The 21,096-nt window shown below is 48.4% G+C and overlaps 1 protein-coding gene across 4 annotated transcripts in view; it reads right to left on the bottom strand.

The window, feature by feature from the left end:
• Positions 1 to 21,096, bottom strand: part of LOC110528895 (guanine nucleotide-binding protein subunit alpha-11) — a 50,663-nt gene that overhangs the window by 17,172 nt on the left and 12,395 nt on the right. For 2 of the 4 annotated variants that reach the window (XM_090240270.1, XM_036982765.2), the window contains exons 2-4: positions 8,579 to 8,763; positions 8,277 to 8,431; positions 2,968 to 3,096 (exon numbers count right to left, since the gene is read on the bottom strand). In XM_090240270.1, coding sequence (XP_090096396.1) covers positions 2,968 to 3,096; positions 8,277 to 8,431; positions 8,579 to 8,763 — 469 coding nt within the window. Of the gene's footprint in view, positions 1 to 2,967; positions 3,097 to 3,636; positions 3,766 to 8,276; positions 8,432 to 8,578; positions 8,764 to 21,096 lie in introns of all 4 variants that reach the window. The other 2 variants (XM_090240271.1, XM_036982766.2) reach the window with 2 other exon arrangements.

Genomic DNA, 21,096 nt, shown 5'->3' with positions numbered 1-21,096 from the left:
CCAGCTTCATGAGGTAGTCACCTGGAATGCATTTCATCTAACAGGTGTGCCTTGTTAAAAGTTCATCTGTGGAATTTCTTTCCTTCTTAATGTGTTTGAGCCAATCAGTTGTGTGTGACAAGGTAGGGGTGGTATACTGAAGATAGCCATATTTCGTAAAAGACCAAGTCCATATTATGGCAAGAACAGCTCAAATAAGCAAAGAGAAACAACAGTCCATAATTACTCTAAGACATGAAGGTCAGTCAATGCAGAACATTTCAAGAACAGGAAAGCAATATGGTGTGGGGTTGCTTTGCTGGTGACACGGTTGGTGATTTATTTACAATTCAAGGCACATTTAACCAGCATAGCTACCACACCATTCTGCATCAATACACCATCCCATCTTGTTTGGGTTTAGTGGGACTATCATTTGTTTTTCAACAGGAAATGACCCAAAACACACCTCTAGGCTGTCTAAGTCTATTTGACAAAGGAGAGTGATGGAGTGCTGCATCAGATGACCTGGCCTCCACAATCACTCGGGAGATGAGTTGGACCGCAGAGTGAAGGAAAAGCAGCCAACAAGTGCTCAGCATATGTGGGAAGTCCAAGACGTTTGGAAAAGCATTCCTCATGAAGCTGGTTGAGAGAATGCCAAGAGTTTGCAAAGCTGTCATCAAGGCAAAAGGGTGGCTACTTAGAAGAATCTCAAATATATAATATATTTTGATTTGGTTACTACATGAATGTGTCCAAACTTTTGACTGATACTGTATGTAACACAGTGTGGAAACAAATGTAGGTAACACTTTACTTCTTGAAGATCTGACTTTAAACTGCTTATTATCATTACATCATTTAGTTTATGTAGGCCTATGTTATAGGCAGTTTATAACCTTATCTATGCATAAAGTGTTACCCAGTGAATGGATCATCAGTAAAGAGTGAGCGGTGCCCATCACCATTCACAAGTTGCCCCTAACCTCAGATCTAGGATCAGATAACCTTACCCCAATTCCAAACATTAACCATAAGGGGGATGAAGGTATATCAGATCCTGGATCAGTGGATGGAGGAAAATGCTACCTAGTCCACCCAGTGGCATGAAGGGAGGGCAAAAAAAGCAAACCAGCTCTCCCACCATTCCCTAGTGTGTGTGTGTCTGTGTTCCTGAAGCATTAGCCAAGCGCAATTGTGCAACCCTGGTGGAGGTGAGACAAAAAAAAGAGAACGAGAGAAGAGGTAGAGAGAGGACTAGGAACAGAGAAGAGAGCGAGAGAGGAGGTAGAGAGAGGACTAGGAACAGAGAAAGAGGAGAACGTTAGAAGAGGTAGAGAGAGGACTAGGAACAGAGAAAGAAGAGCGCGAGAGAGGAGGTAGAGAGAGGACTAGGAACAGAGAAAGAAGAGAGCGAGAGAGGAGGTAGAGAGAGGACTAGGAACAGAGAAAGAGGAGGTAGAGAGAGGACTAGGAACAGAGAAAGAGGAGGTAGAGAGGACTAGGAACAGAGAAAGAGGAGGTAGAGAGAGGACTAGGAACAGAGAAAGAGGAGAACGGGAGAGGAGGTAGAGAGAGGACTAGGAACAGAGAAAGAGGAGCAGATGAAGACTGAGGAAGGGATGAGAATAAAAAAGGGAAGAAGATGGAGGGATACAGAAAGCACCTCTGATGGCAGGATTCCTTTGCTGGGTGAACGACAGGAGTGTGTCCTCCGAGTAGTTCTGACTGGAGTGTGTGTGTGTGAGAGTGTGTGCATGTCAAGGTTTCTTCCTTCCGTTTCTCTTTGCCACTGTCCTCCTAGGTTGTCTTTTAGGTTTTGTTAAGTGTTCTTCTGTGTTAAACATTTCAAGTAGAAGTAAAGTTAAGTCACGTAAAATGTTAGTCTATCTGATAAAGTTACATTATGTACCAGGAACTGATTCAGACCAGGTGAGACTTGTTCTAAGTCAGTGATCTTAATCAATGATTTAACATCCAGGGAAAAGGCAACCAGCAGTACTATGGACTTCGAGGCCTAGATTTGCATAGTCCTGTCTTTGAATTAAACAAGATTATTTTTAATTTTTTTCGTTTTTCCAGAAGTGAATGTATGTGATTTCATTTGTGATGAAACGCCCTCCTGCTGTAGCATGGGGTACTGCAGTCCACAGAGAGCAAGAGCCAATCAGAGCCCTGCAGGACCCCAGGCCCGAAATAACATCCTTCACTGGGAGAGAGAGAGAGGACGACCTCCTTTCCTCTGCCAGGATGAACAGAGGGGAGGAGAGGAGAAAGAGGGTGACCCATTTTCAAAAGACGGGCGCCAGAATGTAGGACTTTTGGACTCACGAGGATGTGTGAGTGTATGAGTGGAGGAGGTTGGGTGTGTGTGTGTGTGTGTGTGAGAGAGAGAGAGATCAATGGTGGAGATCAAGCCTACAATAAAACACAGCTCTGTCCACTGCTGATTGAAGAGTTCAATGATAGTTATGGAACAACCAGAGCGTATGACATGCGAGATGTACACGCACACATCGGTATGCCCTGTCCAAATACTGATAAATGTATCCTTCCTTAATGTAAAGTAACCACTAATTAATGACATGACTGGATTGGTGAAAGCTTAATGTGGGACTCTAACTTTCACCGATGCTCTCATGCCAAAGCGGTGTTTACTTTGAGAAAAGGAAGATGCATTTTAAGAAGTAATGGAGCAGGGCCACGGGATGATTCACTGGTTAACATGACTGCACAAGGGCACTGATGCTGATGCTAGCATCCCTTTCCTGAATGATGCATTTGCTATGCTAATGTTAGCACCTTAGCCTCTTCTACTTGAAAAGGATGCTGACGTTAGTTGCGCCACTGGTGCTTTTGCTAGGCTAAAGTTAGCACGTTAGCATTGTCTACCTGAAAATGATGTATTTGCTAGGCTAATGTTAGCAACTCCACCTGACTATGACGTGTCTGCTAGGCTAAAGTTAGCACGCTAGCATTGTCTACCTGAAAATGATGCTTGACAAGTCGAAGGGGTACTCTATGATGCCGGTGGTGGGGATTCGCACCCTCAGAACATCTTGCTGTGTGGGCAGATAGTTGTTGTCTGAGATACGGTCCAGATCAGTTAGATAGCTACACACCGAGGGAGAAAGAGCGAGAGAGACAGAAAGAGACAGACCACAGTCATATAAAGCACAGTAGACAGTAAGCATTACCGCCACACCCCCTACCAATCCAGAGAAGGTGGATCAGTCCCGTGTGGAAGGCTTGGGCGACCGTACCAAGTTTAGAACAGTAGTGTTGGTCCATATTAGGCTTCTACCACCACCCCGAGCCCCATACACAGACCCACTCACCCCCCAAAGCAACTCTGAGAATGGCCGTTTTAGGTCTTTACCTTCACAATAAAAGGCTTTAGTTGAGTTGTAGCCATTTTTGCATCAACACAACAAGCCATTTTGATGCTATTTCGCATCATTTCTAGTTTGGGGTTCTGCAACGATTGCATAACAGTTGGGTTGTCCTGAGTGGGCCCAGTCTCAGAGAGTTGCTATGTGGGGACCTGGGTGTGTGTGTGTCAGTGTGTTGCAGGACAGTGACATAGTGAGGACGTCGGTGGAAGCAGCAGAGGCAGAGAAGGAGCAGTCCCTCGCTGCAGTACCGTGACGGTACCTGAAGATGCAGTTCTCCAGGTCAAACGGGTACTCTATGATTCCCGTGGTGGGGACCCGGACACGAAGCACATCCTGCTGAGTAGGAACATATCCCTCCGCGGTGACGCGGTCTATATCACTAAGGTAACTGAAGATACACACAGACACACAGTCTATCACTAAAGTAACTGGATGGCTGCACATACACACCAACATGCTGACCAGACTGCTCGTTTGTGCGCCAATCACGTGCTTGTTGATTTTGGCCACCCACACCAGACGCGATCAGGACACGCAGGTTGAAATATCAAAACGAACTCTGAACCAACTATATTAATTTGGGCACAGGTCGATAAGCATTATATAAACATCGGGTTGTTATTTGACCTGAAATGCACAAGGTCCTCTACTCCAACAATGAATCCACAGATAAAAGGGTAAACCGAGTTTGATTCTGGTAATCTCTCCTCCTTCAAGTTTCTTCTTCTCCTTTGACTTTATATGGCGGTTGGCAACCAACTTTAAAGGTGCATTACCACCACCAACTGGACTGTGGACCTCAGTTCATCCTTCAATCGCCCACGTGGGTATATGCTCCTAAAAACCAATGAGGAGCTGGGAGAGGCGGGTCTTGCAGCGCGTCAAGCGTCACAAATAGAACCAAGTTCTATTTTAGCGCCTGGCTAAGCAGACGCTCATTGACGCCCGCAAGCAGTGTGGGTGCAATCATTGAATAACATGTACAGTCGTTGCCAAAAGTTTGGAGAATGACACAAATATTAATTTCCACAAAGTTTGCTGCTTCAGTGTCTTTAGACATTTTTGTCAGATGTTACTATGGAAAACTGAAGTATAAGTACAAGCATTTCATAAGTCACAAAGGCTTTTATTGACAATTACATGAAGTTGATGCAGAGAGTCAATATTTGCAGTGTTGACCCTTCTTTTTCAAGACCTCTGCAATCCGCCCTGGCATTGCTGTCAATTAACTTCTGGGCCACATCCTGACTGATGGCCCATTCTTGCATAATTAATGCTCGGACTTTGTCAGAATGTGTGGGTTTGTGTTTGTCCACCCGCCTCTTGAGGATTGACCACAAGTTCTCAATGGGATTAAGGTCTGGGGAGTATCCTGGGCATGGACCCAAAATACAGATATTTTGTTCCCCGAGCCACTTAGTTATCACTTTTGCCTTATGGCAAGGTGCTCCATCATGCTGGAAAAGGCATTGTTCGTCACCAAACTGTTCCTGGATGGTTGGGAGAAGTTGCTCTCTGAGGATGTGTTGGAACCATTCATGGCTGTGTTCTTAGGCAAAATTGATTGTGAGTGAGCCCACTCCCTTGGCTGAGAAGCAACCCCACACATGAATGGTCTCAGGATGCTTTACTGTTGGCATGACACAGGACTGATGGTAGCGCTCACCATGTCTTCTCCGGACAAGCTTTTTTCCCCAGATGCCCCAAACAATCGGAAAGGGGATTCAGAGAAAATGACTTTACCCCAGTCCTCAGCAGGCCAATCCCTGTACCTTTTGCAGAATATCAGTATGTCCCTGATGTTTTTCCTGGAGAGAAGTAGCTTCTTTGCTGCCCTTCTTGACACCAGGCCATGCTCCAAAAGTCTTCTGCCTGTGCGTGCAGATGCACTCACACCTGCCTGCTGCCATTCCTGAGCAAGCTCTGTACTGGTGGTGCCCCGATCCCACAGCTGAATCAACTTTAGGAGACTGTCCTGGTGCTTGCTGGACTCTTGGGCGCCCTGAAACCTTCTTCACAACAATTGAACCACTCTCCTTGAAGTTCTTGATGATCCGATAAAAGGTTGATTTAGGTGCAATCTTACAGGCAGCGATATCCTTGCCTGTGAAGCCCTTTTTGTGCAAAGCAATGATGATGGCACGTGTTTCCTTGCAGGTAACCATGGTTGACAAAGGAAGAACAATGATTCCAAGCACCATCCTCCTTTTGAAGCTTCCAGTCTGTTTTTCAAACTCAATCAGCATGACCTGATCTCCAGCCTTGTCCTCGTCAACATTCACATCTGTGCTAACGAGAGAATCACTGACATGTCAGCTGGTCCTTTTGTGGCAGGGCTGAAATGCAGTGGAAATGTTTTTGGGGGATTCAGTTCATTTGCATGGCAAAGAGGGACTTTGCAATTCATTGCAGTTCATCTGATCAGTCTTCATAACATTCTGGAGTATATGCAAATTGCCATCATACAAACTGAGGCAGCAGACTTTGTGAAAATGTATATTTGTGTCATTCTCAAAACTTTTGGCCACGACTGTATGTGTACATTTATTTTGCAATGCTCGCAACGTGAGCACTGTGGTCAGCATGTAACACACACACACACGCACACAGGGCAGAAGAGACTGATTAGCTGTAATTCAACAGGGTTTTTGACAGGGGGCAGCGTTGAGAGCGATTCTTCAGCCCTGGTCCTGGAGATGCCCTGGGGTGTGCAGGCGTTCGTTTTCCATCCCAGTCCAACTCAAACACCCCCATTTCAGCTTATCAAGGTCCTCACGTCCAATTAGCCGGGTGTCAGCAGATATGGTGTCCTCTCATAACATTAACAGGCAATCAACCATGAATCAAAGATCAACATTACGCTCACACACGATTCACTATATTCTAAGGTTTGACTTGACTTAAATGTCAGCAATAGATTGTGTAAATGGTAAATGTGTGTGTAGTAGTCATTTTATTGAAGAATAAGTACTGGAGAATTATTTCCAGAACCTTTAGAAGGTAAAGCAATGGTGTAAATTCAATATTAGCTTTCAATTAGCTGAGTGTGAGGGGTGGAGAGAGGAGTGTATGAACTGTAGTGTGTGTGTGTGTGTGTGTGTGTGTGTGCAGTGCATTCAGAAAGTATTCAGACCCATTGATTTTTTCCACATTTTGTTACGTTACAGCCTTATTCTCAAATGGAAAAAAAATCCTCAATCAATCTACACACAACACCCCATAATGAAAAAGCGAAATCAGGCTTTTAAAAACACAGAAATACCTTATTTACATTAGTATTCAGACTCTTTGCTATGAGACTCAAAATTGAGCTCAGGAAAGTGTCGAGGCACAGATCTGGGGAAGGGTACCAAGAAATGTCTGCAGCATTGAAGGTCTAAGAACACAGTGGCCTCCATCATTCTTAAATGGAAGAAGTTTGGAACCACCAACTCTTCCTAGAGCTGGTCCCCCGGCCAAACTGAGTAATCGGGGGAGAAGAGCCTTGGTCAGGGAGGTGACCAAGAACCCAATGGTCACTCTGACAGAGCTCCAGAGTTCCTCTGTGGAGATGGGAGAACCTTCCAGAAGGACACCATCTCTGCAGCACTCCACCAATCAGGCCGTTATGGTAGAGTGGCCAGAGGGAAGCCACTCCTCAGTGAAAGGCACATGACAGCCCACTTGGGGTCAGAATCTCTGGTCTGATGAAACCAAGATTGAAGTCTTTGGCCTGAATGCCAAACGTCACGTCTGGAGGAAACCTGGCACCATCCCTACGGTGATGTGGCAGCATCCTGCTGTGAGGATGTTTTTCAGTGGCAGGGACTGGGAGACTAGATAGGATCGAGGGAAAGATGAATGGAGCATAGTACAGTGAGATCCTTGATGAAAACCTGCTCCAGATCTCTCAGGACCTGGGGTGAAGGTTTTACCTTCCAACAGGACAACAACCCTAAGCGCACAGCCAAGACAATGCAGGGGTGGCTTCGGGACAAGTCTCTGAATGTCCTTGAGTGACCCAGCCAGAGCCCTGTATGTTAAAGTGGCCAGACGGAAGCCACGCCTAAGTAAAAAGGTACATGACAGCCCGCATGGAGTTTGCCAAAAGGCACCTAAAGACAAGATTCTCTGGTCTGATGAAACCAAGATTGAACTCTTTGGCCTATATGACAAGCTTCACATCTGGAGGAAACCAGGTACTGCTCATCACCTGGCCAATACCATACATACAGTGAAGCATGGTGGAGGCAGCATCATGCTGTGGGGATGTTTTTATGCGGCAGGAACTAGGAGACTAGTAAGGATCAAGGGAAAGATGAACGGAGCAAAGTACAGAGAGATCCTTGAAGAAAACCTGTTCCAGAGGGCTCAAGACCTCAGACTGGTGCGAAGGTTCACCTTCCAACAGGATAACTACCCTAAACACAGAGCCAAGAGTGTCCCGAAGACACATAGGATTGGCTTCGGGACAAATCTCAATGTCCTTGAGTGGCCCAGCCAGAGCCCGGACTTGAACCTGATCGAACATCTCTGGAGAGACCTGAAAATATCTGTGCAGCGACGCTCCCCATCCAACCTGACAGAGTTTGAAAGGATCTGCAGAAAAGAATGGGGAGAAACTCCAAATACAGGTATACATTTGTATTTTAAAATAACTATACGTGGAAAAAGTGAAGGGGTCTGAATACTTTCCAAAAGCACTGTGTGTGTGTGAGTGAGAGCCAGTCTCTCACTCTATTTCTATCCATCAGCTCTCCGGAGTGGGGGCAACCGGTCGAGAGGCACTGCAGTGAACCACACACACACAAAAACCCACGCGCAAAATGCCTTAACCCCAACACACACATCCAAGTGCGCTCACACCCACCCCTCCCGACCCGAACAACCTCTTACACACAGAGACACACCAGGACATACTATTTAGTGGAGTCTGAAAGCTGGTATTCCCTGCGTCTGTCGTAGGCCTCCTGTATCCCAGGGTCGGCCCACAGGGTCTTGATGGCGCTGATGTAGGGCTGGTCGAAACCACAGATCTTCTCTATGTCCACCTCCTTCACTAACATGGCATTAGACTGGGGAGGGAGGGGAGAAACAGACAGAGAGACAGAAAGAGAGAGAGAGAGAGGAGGGAAGAGTGAGAGACTGTGGATGCGTTCTGACCAAGCTAATTCTGGTTGTGTGTGTAGAAGGTATTGTTTTTTTGTGGTTGTACATCCTACCCGGTTCTGTTCGTATTTGAAGGGGATCTTGAGGTTCTCTGTGGCTTTGATCATAGACTGCATGGAGGTGAAGATGTTCTGGTACACCAGCCTGATGAAACCCCTCTTGTCCTCCTCTGTGTAGCCCGCCCCGTGGATGATCCTCATCTGCTTGATGAATGTACTCTTCCCACTCTCTCCTGTACCTGGTCACACACACATAACACCCACTGTTAGCACCACTCTCCTGTCCCTGGTCAAACACATAGAACACCCACTGTTAGCACCACTCTCTCATGTACCTGGTCAAACACATTGAACACCCACTGTTAGCACCACTCGCTCATGTACCTGGTCAAACACATAGAACAACCACTGTTAGCCCCACTCTCTCCTGTACCTGGTCACACACACATAGAACAACCACTGTTAGCCCCACTCTCTCCTGTACCTGGTCACACACACATAGAACAACCACTGTTAGCACCACTCTCTCCTGTACCTGGTCACACACACATAGAACAACCACTGTTAGCACCACTCTCTCCTGTACCTGGTCACACACAAACACAGAACAACCACTGTTAGCACCACTCTCTCCTGTACCTGGTCACACATACACAGAACAACCACTGTTAGCACCACTCTCTCCTGTACCTGGTCACACACTGTTAGCACCACTCTCTCCTGTAACCTGGACACACACACAGAACAACCACTGTTATCACCACTCTCTCCTGTACCTGAACACACACATAGAACAACCACTGTTAGCACCACTCTCTCCTGTACCTGAACACACACATAGAACAACCACTGTTAGCACCATTCTCTCCTGTACCTGAACAACCACTGTTAGCACCACTCTCTCCTGTACCTGGTCACACACACACAGAACAACCACTGTTAGCACCACTCTCTCCTGTACCTGGTCACACACACACACACACAGAACAACCACTGTTAGCACCACTCTCTCCTGTACCTGGTCACACACACACAGAACACACACTGTTAGCACCACTCTCTCCTGTACCTGGTCACACACATAGAACACACACTGTTAGCATCACTCTCTCCTGTACCTGGTCACACATACACAGAACACACACTGTTAGCCCCACTCTCTTCTGTACCTGGTCACACACACACACACACTGTTAGCATCACTCTCTCCTGTACCTGGTCACACATACACAGAACACACACTGTTAGCACCACTCTCTCCTGTACCTGGTCACACACATAGAACACACACTGTTAGCATCACTCTCTCCTGTACCTGGTCACACATACACAGAACACACACTGTTAGCCCCACTCTCTTCTGTACCTGGTCACACACACACACACACTGTTAGCATCACTCTCTCCTGTACCTGGTCACACATACACAGAACACACACTGTTAGCACCACTCTCTCCTGTACCTGGTCACACACATAGAACACACACTGTTAGCATCGCTCTCTCCTGTACCTAGTCACACACACACAGAACACACACTGTTAGCACCACTCTCTCATGTACCTGGTCACACACATAGAACACACACTGTTAGCATCACTCTCTCCTGTACCTGGTCACACATACACAGAACACACACTGTTAGCACCACTCTCTCCTGTACCTGGTCTCACACACACACTGTTAGCACCACTCTCTCCTGTACCTGGTCACACACACACAGAACAACCACTGTTAGCACCACTCTCTCCTGTACCTGGTCACACACATAGCACACACACTGTTAGCATCACTCTCTCCTGTACCTGGTCACACATACACAGAACACACACTGTTAGCACCACTCTCTCCTGTACCTGGTCACACACACACACTGTTAGCACCACTCTCTCCTGTACCTGGTCACACACACACACACAACCACTGTTAGCACCACTCTCTCCTGTACCTGGTTACACACACAGAACACACACTGTTAGCATCACTCTCTCCTGTACCTGGACACACACATAGAACAACCACTGTTAGCCCCACTCTCTCCTGTACCTGGTCACACACACACAGAACAACCACTGTTAGCACCACTCTCTCCTGTACCTGGTCACACACACACACAGAACAACCACTGTTAGCACCACTCACTCCTGTACCTCGTCACACACACACACACACACACACAGAACAACCACTGTTAGCACCACTCTCTCCTGTACCTGGTCACACACACACACAGAACAACCACTGTTAGCACCACTCTCTCCTGTACCTGAACACCCACTGTTAGCACCACTCTCTCCTGTACCTGAACACCCACTGTTAGCACCACTCTCTCCTGAACCTGGACACCCACTGTTAGCACCACTCTCTCCTGTACCTGAACACCCACTGTTAGCACCATTCTCTCCTGTACCTGAACACCCACTGTTAGCACCACTCTCTCCTTTACCTGAACACCCACTGTTAGCACCACTCTCTCCTGTACCTGAACACCCACTGTTAGCACCACTCTCTCCTGTACCTGAACACCCACTGTTAGCACCACTCTCTCCTGTACCTGAACACCCACTGTTAGCACCACTCTCTCCTGTACCTGAACACCCACTGTTAGCACCACTCTCTCCTGTACCTGAACACCCACTGCTAGCACCACTCTCTCCTGTACCTGGACACCCACTGCTAGCACCACTCTCTCCTGTACCTGGACACCCACTGTTAGCACCACTCTCTCCTGTACCTGGACACACACTGCTAGCACCACTCTCTCCTGTACCTGGACACCCACTGCTAGCACCACTCTCTCCTGTACCTGGACACACACTGCTAGCACCACTCTCTCCTGTACCTGAACACCCACTGCTAGCACCACTCTCTCCTGTACCTGAACACCCACTGTTAGCACCACTCTCTCCTGAACCTGGACACCCACTGTTAGCACCACTCTCTCCTGAACCTGAACACCCACTGCTAGCACCACTCTCTCCTGTACCTGGACACACACTGCTAGCACCACTCTCTCCTGTACCTGAACACCCACTGCTAGCACCACTCTCTCCTGTACCTGAACACCCACTGTTAGCACCACTCTCTCCTGAACCTGGACACCCACTGTTAGCACCACTCTCTCCTGTACCTGAACACCCACTGCTAGCACCACTCTCTCCTGTACCTGGACACACACACCTACATTGACCTTTAGAAGTTGTTGTTTTGACTCTGTAGTCCAGCACTTTGGATTTGAAATGACACAATGACTACTAGGTTCAAGTGCAGACTGTCAACTTTGAGGGTATTTTCATCCATATTGTGTTAACGGTTTAGAAATTACAACTATTTTTGTACATAGTTCCCCCCCACATTTTAGGGGACCAAAAGTATTGGGACAAATTCACCTGTGTATTAAAGTAGTCAACATTTTTGCATTTGGACCCATAACCCTAGAATGCAACGTTTACATGAAGCTTGTGACTCTACAAATGTGTTTGGTGTATTTGTTGTTTGTTTTGGTTGTGTTTCAGATTGTTTACCATTCATTTTTATTGGGCACAAAATAATGTGTCATTTCAAAGTCACCTTTTTAGAAAGTAATGTTCCTTACACTTCTACATTAAATGTGGATGCTACCATGATTACTGATAGTCCTGAATGAATTGTGAATAACGATAAGTGAGAAAGTTAGAGGCATAAATATCATACCCCTAAAACATGCTTATCTCTCAGCATTACAATACCAGGGGAGATTAGCATGTTTTAGGGGTATGATATTTCTGCCTCTAACTTTCTCACTTATCATTATTCACAATTCATTCAGGACTATCAGTAATCATGGTAGCATCCACATTTAATGTAGAAGTGTGAGAAACATTATTTTCTAAAATAGCGACTCTAAAATGACACATTTTGTAGCATTAATTTCTATTGGGCACAAAATAATCCGAAACACTAACAAAACAAACAGCAAATGCATCCGACACCCTGTGCTGTGTAACAGGTGCGCTAATTTAGCTGGATAGGTGTGCAAATGCTATTCATAAAATAACATTTAAAAAGTGTGTAAATTACATCAAACCTTCAATAAATCACTGGAGAGGATAGTATTCAAAGCCAGACAGAGTGAGACAGCGAGCGAGCCAGAGAGACAGCGAGCGAGCCAGAGAGACAGCGAGCGAGCCAGAGAGAGAGACAGAGCGAGCGAGCCAGACAGAGCGAGCCAGAGCGAAGCGAGCCAGACAGAGCGAGACAGACAGAGAGTGAGCGGGCGAGACAGAGCGCAAGCGGGCGAGACAGAGAGCGAGCCAGAGAGCGAGCTTGCGAGACAGAGAGCGAGCCAGAGAGCGAGCCAGAGAACGAGCTGGCGGGACAGAGAGCGAGCCAGAGAGCGAGCGGGCGAGCCAGAGAGCGAGCCAGAGAGCGAGCGGGCGGGACAGAGAGCGAGCCAGAGAGTGAGCGGGCGAGACAGAGAGCGAGCCAGAGAGCGAGCGAGACAGAGAGCGAGCGAGACAGAGAGCGAGCGAGACAGAGAGCGAGCGGGCGAGCCAGAGAGCAAGCGGGCGAGCCAGAGAGCGAGCTGGTGAGCCAGAGAGTGAGCTGGTGAGCCAGAGAGCGAGCGGGCAAGCCAGAGAGCAAGCGGGTGAGAGAGAGCGAGCGGGCGAGCCAGAGAGCAAGCGGGTGAGCCAGAGAGCGAGCGGGTGAGAGAGAGCGAGCGGGCGAGACAGAGAGCGAGCGGGCGAGACGGAGCGAGTGAGAGCGAGAGTTGTGAGTGCCAGGGTGAAGGGGAATCCAGTGAGATCCGTTTCAACAGTGTCGTTCTTTAACACAAACAGCTACGACAACAGCAGACAGCTTCTAACAGAAGGAACCAGATGATTGTCAGATCGCCACAGCCATGTCCTCCTCCTCAGACCGACACCCCCACCAGAACCACCATTCAACCCAGCCTGCACTGCAGTATCCATTCACACAGTGGCTCGTTTCACCCCCACGGTCAACTACAAACCATAGGACGGTTTGGGGTTACTATGAAATCCTACTACTGTACAACCAACTAGTTAGACTCCCCTCACAGTTTCCATAAAATAGTACTTGCTCACTCCCACCTCATGAATGTAAAATCATTGGCTTGGTGTAGGTATGGGCTACAGGGAGTTGCCACTGCCTTCACAGTCCTTCTTTCACCAATCCTTTCCAATCCATGATGAGGAATGAATGAGTGCACTTCCGTGAGAAGAGTAACAATCGTAAAACAGAGGAATGGGTTCAAATGAGGCTCCATCCAACCAATGACATACACTGAACAAAAAAAGAAAACACAACATGTAAAGTGTCCATCCCTGTTAGTGAGTTTTTTTCCTTTGTCAAAATAATCCATCCACCTGACAGGTGCGGGATATCAAGAAGCTGATTAAACATTACACAGGTGCACCTTGTGCTGGGGACAATAAAAAAAAGGCCAACATATAACGTGAAGTTTTGTCACAACACAATGCCACAGATGTCTCAGGTTGAGGAGTGTGCAATTGGCATGCTAACTGCAGGAATATCCACCAGAGCTGTTGCCAGAATTGAATGTTGATTTCTCTACAAACATCGTTTTAGAGAATGCATTTCAAATCGATGGCAATTTGAATGCACAAAAATACAGTGACAAGATCCTGTGGACCACTGTGAGTCCCATTTTTTTTTAAAAGGTATCTGTGACCAACAGATGCACATATGTATTCCAAGTTGTGAAATCCATTGATTATGGCCTCATTTATTTATTTTAATTGACTGAATTCCTAAAACTGTAACTCAGTAAAAATCTATGACATTTTTGCATGTTGCGTTTCTATTTTTGTTCCGTATATAATCCAGGGGAGGCAGGGGATTGGTTCAAACAAAACTGTCACATGACCTGACTGCCAGAAGTAGACCCTCGTCTTTCCAGCAGAAACTCGGGACCCAGCCATACCCTCATCTCCTTTATCTAATACAAGCCTCTCCAGGGCCCAGCCAGACACCATGCATTACAAAACAGTACTGGGAACGGGTCTAATTGATTACACTAAACTGTTTATGCTCTCAGATATGTCAAAGGTTCTTTGTCCCAATACTACACCCATCTGAGTGAGTGAGATGAGGGGGGGGGGGGGGGGGGGGGGGGTATGGAAGACAATAACAGCCATATAATTGAGTGAGATTAAACAACTTGAGCCACTTGTCTTTTAAAGGAGTGGTGTTCCCCTCCAGGCCTACAGGTCCATCATACCGTTGCTTCTCTGTTCTCCCTGGTAATTAATTGATTTCTGTCACCAGCTGTCCTCACCGGGGTCGTGTCTAGCACGCATGAGACGGAAAGAAACGGCGAGGTACCATCTGAACTTGTCCAAATCAGAAATTCACTTTCTGATGCAGTGGTTTTATGAAAATTCACAACACACACATTTGGCAAAGTAACCGTTTTAGCTAGATTTACTTCAGCTAGCTGGCTAAACTCTCACTAGCCAAGGGGGCTGCTGGTAACCCATATTTCTCAAATACACATATACCCTGAGGCAGGCTACCACCAGGCTACTGCCATGTCAATCCCTAAACAGAAATCTGCTATATCTGCAAACTGAAAGAGCTGGAGAAAGAAACACCAACACCTACATTCAAGGTTTGTGAAGAGCAGCCATATCTCGGTTGTCATGGAAACCCCTCTTTACTCCCCCTGCAGTTGTTCCTCTTTCTTTCCTAGCGGATAGTAAATATAACTGTGCCTCAGGCTCTCTCTCTCTCCATCTCTCTGCTGCTATGTAGAAGGGCCCTGCTCCTCTCTTCAGTCTGATACAACACCGAGGAGGAGGATGAAGTTGTTCCTAGACAACTGTTGTGCTGCTGCCATGTTGTTGTCATGTGGTGTCGCTACCATGCTGTGTTGTCTGTTGTCTATTTGTTCTTAAATGACTTGCCTACTTAAATAAAAGGTTAAAAAAATATATATACATTACCAGTCAAAAGTTTGGACACGCCTACTCATTTAAGGGTTCTTTATTTTTAATATTTTCTACATTGTAGAATAATAGTGAAGACATCAAAACTCTGAAATAACACATATGAAATCATATTAACCAAAAAATCTATTTTATATTTGAGATTGTTCAATGTAGCCTCCCTTTGCCTTGATGTCAGCTTTGCAAACTCTTGGCATTCTCTCAACCAGCTTCATAAGGTAGTCACCTGGAATGCATTTCATCTAACAGGTGTGCCTTGTTAAAAGTTAACCGGTGGAATTTCTTTCCTTTTCCAACAGTCTTGAAGGATTTCCCACATAAGCTGCTCAGCTTGTTGGCTGCTTTTCCTTAACGCTGCAGCCCTACTCATCTCAAACCATCTCAACTGGGTTGAGGTCGGGTGGTTGTGGAGGCCAGGTCATCTGATGCAGCACTCATCACTCTCCTTCTTGTTCAAATAGCCCTTACACAGCCTGGAGGTGTGTTGGGTCATTGTCCTGTTGAAAAACAAATGATAGTCCCACTAAACGCAAACCAGATGGGATGGCGGATCGCTGCAGAATGCTGTGGTTGCCATGCTGGTTAAGTGTGCCTTGAATTCTAAACAAGTCACAGACCGTGTCAACAGCAGAGCACCCCCACACCATCACACCTCCTCCTCCATGGTGGGAACAACACATGCGGAGATCATCCGTTCACCTACTCTGCGTCTCACAAAGACAGTTTGGACTCATCAGACCAAAGGACAGATTTCCACTGGTGTAATGTCCATTGCTCGTGTTTCTTAGCCCATTCAAGTCTCTTCTACTTATTGGTGTCCTTTAGTAGTGGTTTCTTTGCAGCATTTTGACCATGAAGGCCTGATTCATGCAGTCTCCTCTGAACAGTTGATGTTGAGATGTGTCTGTTACTTGAACTCTGTGAAGCATTTATTTGGGCTGCAATCTGAGGTGCAGTTAATGAACTTATCCTCTGCAGCAGAGGTAAATTTGTGTCTTCCTTTCCTGTGAAGGTCCTCATGAGAGCCAGTTTCATCATAGCGCTTGATGGTATTTGTGACTGCACTTAAAGAAACTTTCAAAGTTCTTGAAATGTTCCCGATTGAACATGTCTTAAAGTAATGATGGACTGTCGTTTCTCTTTGCTTATTTTGAACTGTTCTTACCATAATATGGACTTGGTCTTTTACCAGATAGGGATATCTTCTGTATACCACCCCTACCTTGTCACAACGCAACTGATTGGCTCAAACGCATTAAGGAAAGAAATTCCACAAACAAACGTTTAACAAGGCACACTTGCTAATTGCATTCCAGGTGATTACCTCATGAAGCAGGTTGAGAGAATGCCAAGAGTGTGCAAAGCTGTCAAGGCAAAGGGTGGCTACTTTGAACAATCTCAAATATAAAGTAGATTTTTTGGTTAATATGATTTCATATGTGTTATTTCAGAGTTTTGATGTCTTCACTATTATTCTACAATGTAGAAAATAGTGCAAATAAAGAAAACCCTGGAATGAGTAGGTGTGTCCAAACCTTTGACTGGTACTGTATAATATATAAAAGACGCTGCTGATGTAAGGTCAGTTTTGTATTTCCTCTTCACAGTATTGGGATGCAGCCCAAAGAGAGAAAAGGATGTAACAGTATTGGGACATTGCCCAAGGAGAGAAGAGGCTGTGTTACAGTACTGGAACACGGCCCTTGTCCTCAGTGAAAGATCAGTCTGAGGTCTGATTTATTTCTCGTGACCCTGTCATAAGATCTCTCCCTCCATCTCGCTTCTGTTCTGTCGCTTCCTCTCCTCTAGAGCACACTACCAGCCTCTGTCTCCCTCCTCTCCCCCAGCCCACCCCTGCCTCCCCTTCTCTTCACCCAGCCTCACCCTTACTCCATCTCTCCTCTAGAGCACACTACCAGCCTCTGTCTCCCTCCTCTCCCCCAGCCCACCCCCACCTCCCCTTCTCTTCACCCAGCCTCACCCTTACTCCATCTCTCCTCTAGAGCACACTACCAGCCTCTGTCTCCCTCCTCTCCCCCAGCCCACCCCCACTTCCCCTTCTCTTCACCCAGCCTCACCTTTACTCCATCTCTCATGCCCCTAATTGTTGTCTTCCTCCCTGAGGCTGGAAACCATCTCCACCATCCACCTCCCCCTTCCTCTCTCTTCCCTTCGCCTCTCCCGTCCCTCACTCTCTCATCCACCTCCCCCTTCCCCTCTCTTCCCTTCGCCTCTCCCGTCCCTCACTCTCTCATCCACGTCCCCCTTCCTCTCTCTTCCCTTCGCCTCTCCCGTCCCTCACTCTCTCATCCACCTCCCCCTTCCTCTCTTCCCTTCGCCTCTCCCATCCACCTCCCCCTTCCTCTCGCTTCCCTTCGCCTCTCCCATCCCTCACTCTCTCATCCACCTCCCCCTTCCTCTTCCCTTCGCCTCTCCCGTCCCTCTCTCTCATCCACCTCCCCCTTCCTCTCTTCCCTTCGCCTCTCCCATCCCTCACTCTCTCATCCACCTCCCCCTTCCTTTCTCTTCCCTTCGCCTCTCCCGTCCCTCATCCACCTCCCCCTTCCTCTCTTCCCTTCGCCTCTCCCATCCATCACTCTCTCATCCACCTCCCCCTTCCTCTCTTCCCTTCGCCTCTCCCATCCACCTCCCCCTTCCTCTCTTCCCTTCGCCTCTCCCATCCCTCACTCTCTCATCCACCTCCCCCTTCCTCTCTTCCCTTCGCCTCTCCCATCCCTCACTCTCTCATCCACCTCCCCCTTCCCTTCGCCTCTCCCATCCCTCACTCTCTCATCCACCTCCCCCTTCCTCTCTTCCCTTCGCCTCTCCCATCCCTCACTCTCTCATCCACCTCCCCCTTCCTCTCTTCCCTTTGCCTCTCCTGTCCCTCATCCACCTCCCCCTTCCTCTCTCCTCTTCCCTTCACCTCTCCTGTCCCTCATCCACCTCCCCCTTCCCCTCTCTTCCCTTCTCCTCTCTCTTCCCTTCGCCTCTCCCATCCCTCACTCTCATCCACCTCCCCCTTCCTCTCTCTTCCCTTCGCCTCTCCTGTCCCTCATCCACCTCCCCTTCCTCTCTCTTCCCTTCGCCTCTCCCTCATCCACCTCCCCCTTCCTCTCTTCCCTTCGCCTCTCCCATCCCTCACTCTCTCATCCACCTCCCCCTTCCTCTCTTCCCTTCGCCTCTCCTGTCCCTCATCCACCTCCCCCTTCCTCTCGCTTCCCTTCGCCTCTCCCATCCCTCACTCTCTCATCCACCTCCCCCTTCCTTTCTCTTCCCTTCGCCTCTCCCGTCCCTCATCCACCTCCCCCTTCCTCTCTTCCCTTCGCCTCTCCCATCCCTCACTCTCTCATCCACCTCCCCCTTCCTCTCTTCCCTTCGCCTCTCCCATCCACCTCCCCCTTCCTCTCTTCCCTTCGCCTCTCCCATCCCTCACTCTCTCATCCACCTCCCCCTTCCTCTCTTCCCTTCGCCTCTCCCATCCCTCACTCTCTCATCCACCTCCCCCTTCCCTTCGCCTCTCCCATCCCTCACTCTCTCATCCACCTCCCCCTTCCTCTCTTCCCTTCGCCTCTCCCATCCCTCACTCTCTCATCCACCTCCCCCTTCCTCTCTTCCCTTCGCCTCTCCTGTCCCTCATCCACCTCCCCCTTCCTCTCTCCTCTTCCCTTCACCTCTCCTGTCCCTCATCCACCTCCCCCTTCCCCTCTCTTCCCTTCTCCTCTCTCTTCCCTTCGCCTCTCCCATCCCTCACTCTCATCCACCTCCCCCTTCCCTTCGCCTCTCCTGTCCCTCATCCACCTCCCCCTTCCTCTCTCCTCTTCCCTTCACCTCTCCTGTCCCTCATCCACCTCCCCCTTCCCCTCTCTTCCCTTCTCCTCTCTCTTCCCTTCGCCTCTCCCATCCCTCTCTCTCATCCACCTCCCCCTTCCTCTCTTCCCTTCGCCTCTCCCATCCCTCACTCTCTCATCCACCTCCCCCTTCCCTTCGCCTCTCCCATCCCTCACTCTCTCATCCACCTCCCCCTTCCTCTCTTCCCTTCGCCTCTCCCATCCCTCACTCTCTCATCCACCTCCCCCTTCCTCTCTTCCCTTCGCCTCTCCTGTCCCTCATCCACCTCCCCCTTCCTCTCTCCTCTTCCCTTCACCTCTCCTGTCCCTCATCCACCTCCCCCTTCCCCTCTCTTCCCTTCTCCTCTCTCTTCCCTTCGCCTCTCCCATCCACCTCCCCTTCCTCTCTTCCCTTCGCCTCTCCCATCCCTCACTCTCTCATCCACCACCCCCTTCCCTTCGCCTCTCCTGTCCCTCATCCACCTCCCCCTTCCTCTCTTCCCTTCGCCTCTCCCATCCCTCACTCTCTCATCCACCACCCCCTTCCTCTCTCTTCCCTTCGCCTCTCCCATCCCTCACTCTCATCCACCTCCCCCTTCCTCTCTTCCCTTCGCCTCTCCCATCCCTCACTCTCTCATCCACCACCCCCTTCCTCTCTCTTCCCTTCGCCTCTCCCATCCCTCACCCTCTCATCCACCACCCCCTTCCTCTCTCTTCCCTTCGCCTCTCCCATCCCTCACTCTCTCATCCACCACCCCCTTCCTCTCTCTTCCCTTCGCCTCTCCCATCCCTCACTCTCATCCACCTCCCCCTTCCTCTCTTCCCTTCGCCTCTCCCATCCCTCACCCTCTCATCCACCACCCCCTTCCTCTCTCTTCCCTTCGCCTCTCCCATCCCTCACTCTCTCATCCACCACCCCCTTCCTCTCTCTTCTCTTCGCCTCTCCCATCCCTCACTCTCATCCACCTCCCCCTTCCTCTCTTCCCTTCGCCTCTCCCATCCCTCACCCTCTCATCCACCTCCCTGTCAAGCATTTGGGATATTCAGAACTAGAATCTGTCCATTCTTTTTTGGTGGCAACCTAGAAAAACAGAGGTCACCTTTTAATAGACCACACTACTGGGTTTGATAACACTTTCCTTCCCAGTCGGCAGAGACAGAGAGAGACAGAGAGAGAGAGCGAGAGAGACAGAGAGAGAGACAGAGAGAGAGACAGAGAGAGAGAACCAGAGCAACGCTTACATATACACTCACACACCTTTTACTAGCTGACACTACTTGGGTCTTTCCAGGCAGCAGCGCGAGAAAGACAGCAGTGCTTAGAAAAACGCCCACGAGGCTACAGCGCAGGGTGAGAAACACAGCCCCCCCACACACACACACACACACACACACACGTCTGGTAAAAAGAGGGGTGTATGTGGTATCAGATATGATGGTGGCAAGAGAGCAGAGTAATAGAGGAACCTTGCGCAAATACCTCAGCAAACAGAAACACACAGCACTGATTTTTAGCGGACACTAAACACCACATTGGAGAAATGTGGTAAATGCACACAAATGTTGAATGTGTTTGTTTAACATACAATTCTTCAGGGAAACTGAAAGAACGCGGTCAGCAAAAAAAATATCTGGTGGTTGTGTTGAACTTGAGTAGTGTGTGTGTGTACACAGACCAGTCAAAAGTCTGGACACACCTACACATTCAAGGGTTTTTCTTTATTTTAATTATTTTCTACATTGTAGAATAATTGTGAAGAAATCAAAACTA

The sequence above is a fragment of the Oncorhynchus mykiss genome, chromosome 7 (genome assembly GCF_057628025.1).
Source record: "Oncorhynchus mykiss isolate SJ-2025 chromosome 7, ASM5762802v1, whole genome shotgun sequence".
Taxonomy (NCBI): domain Eukaryota; kingdom Metazoa; phylum Chordata; class Actinopteri; order Salmoniformes; family Salmonidae; genus Oncorhynchus; species Oncorhynchus mykiss.
This window is presented reverse-complemented; position numbering and strand designations above follow the sequence as displayed.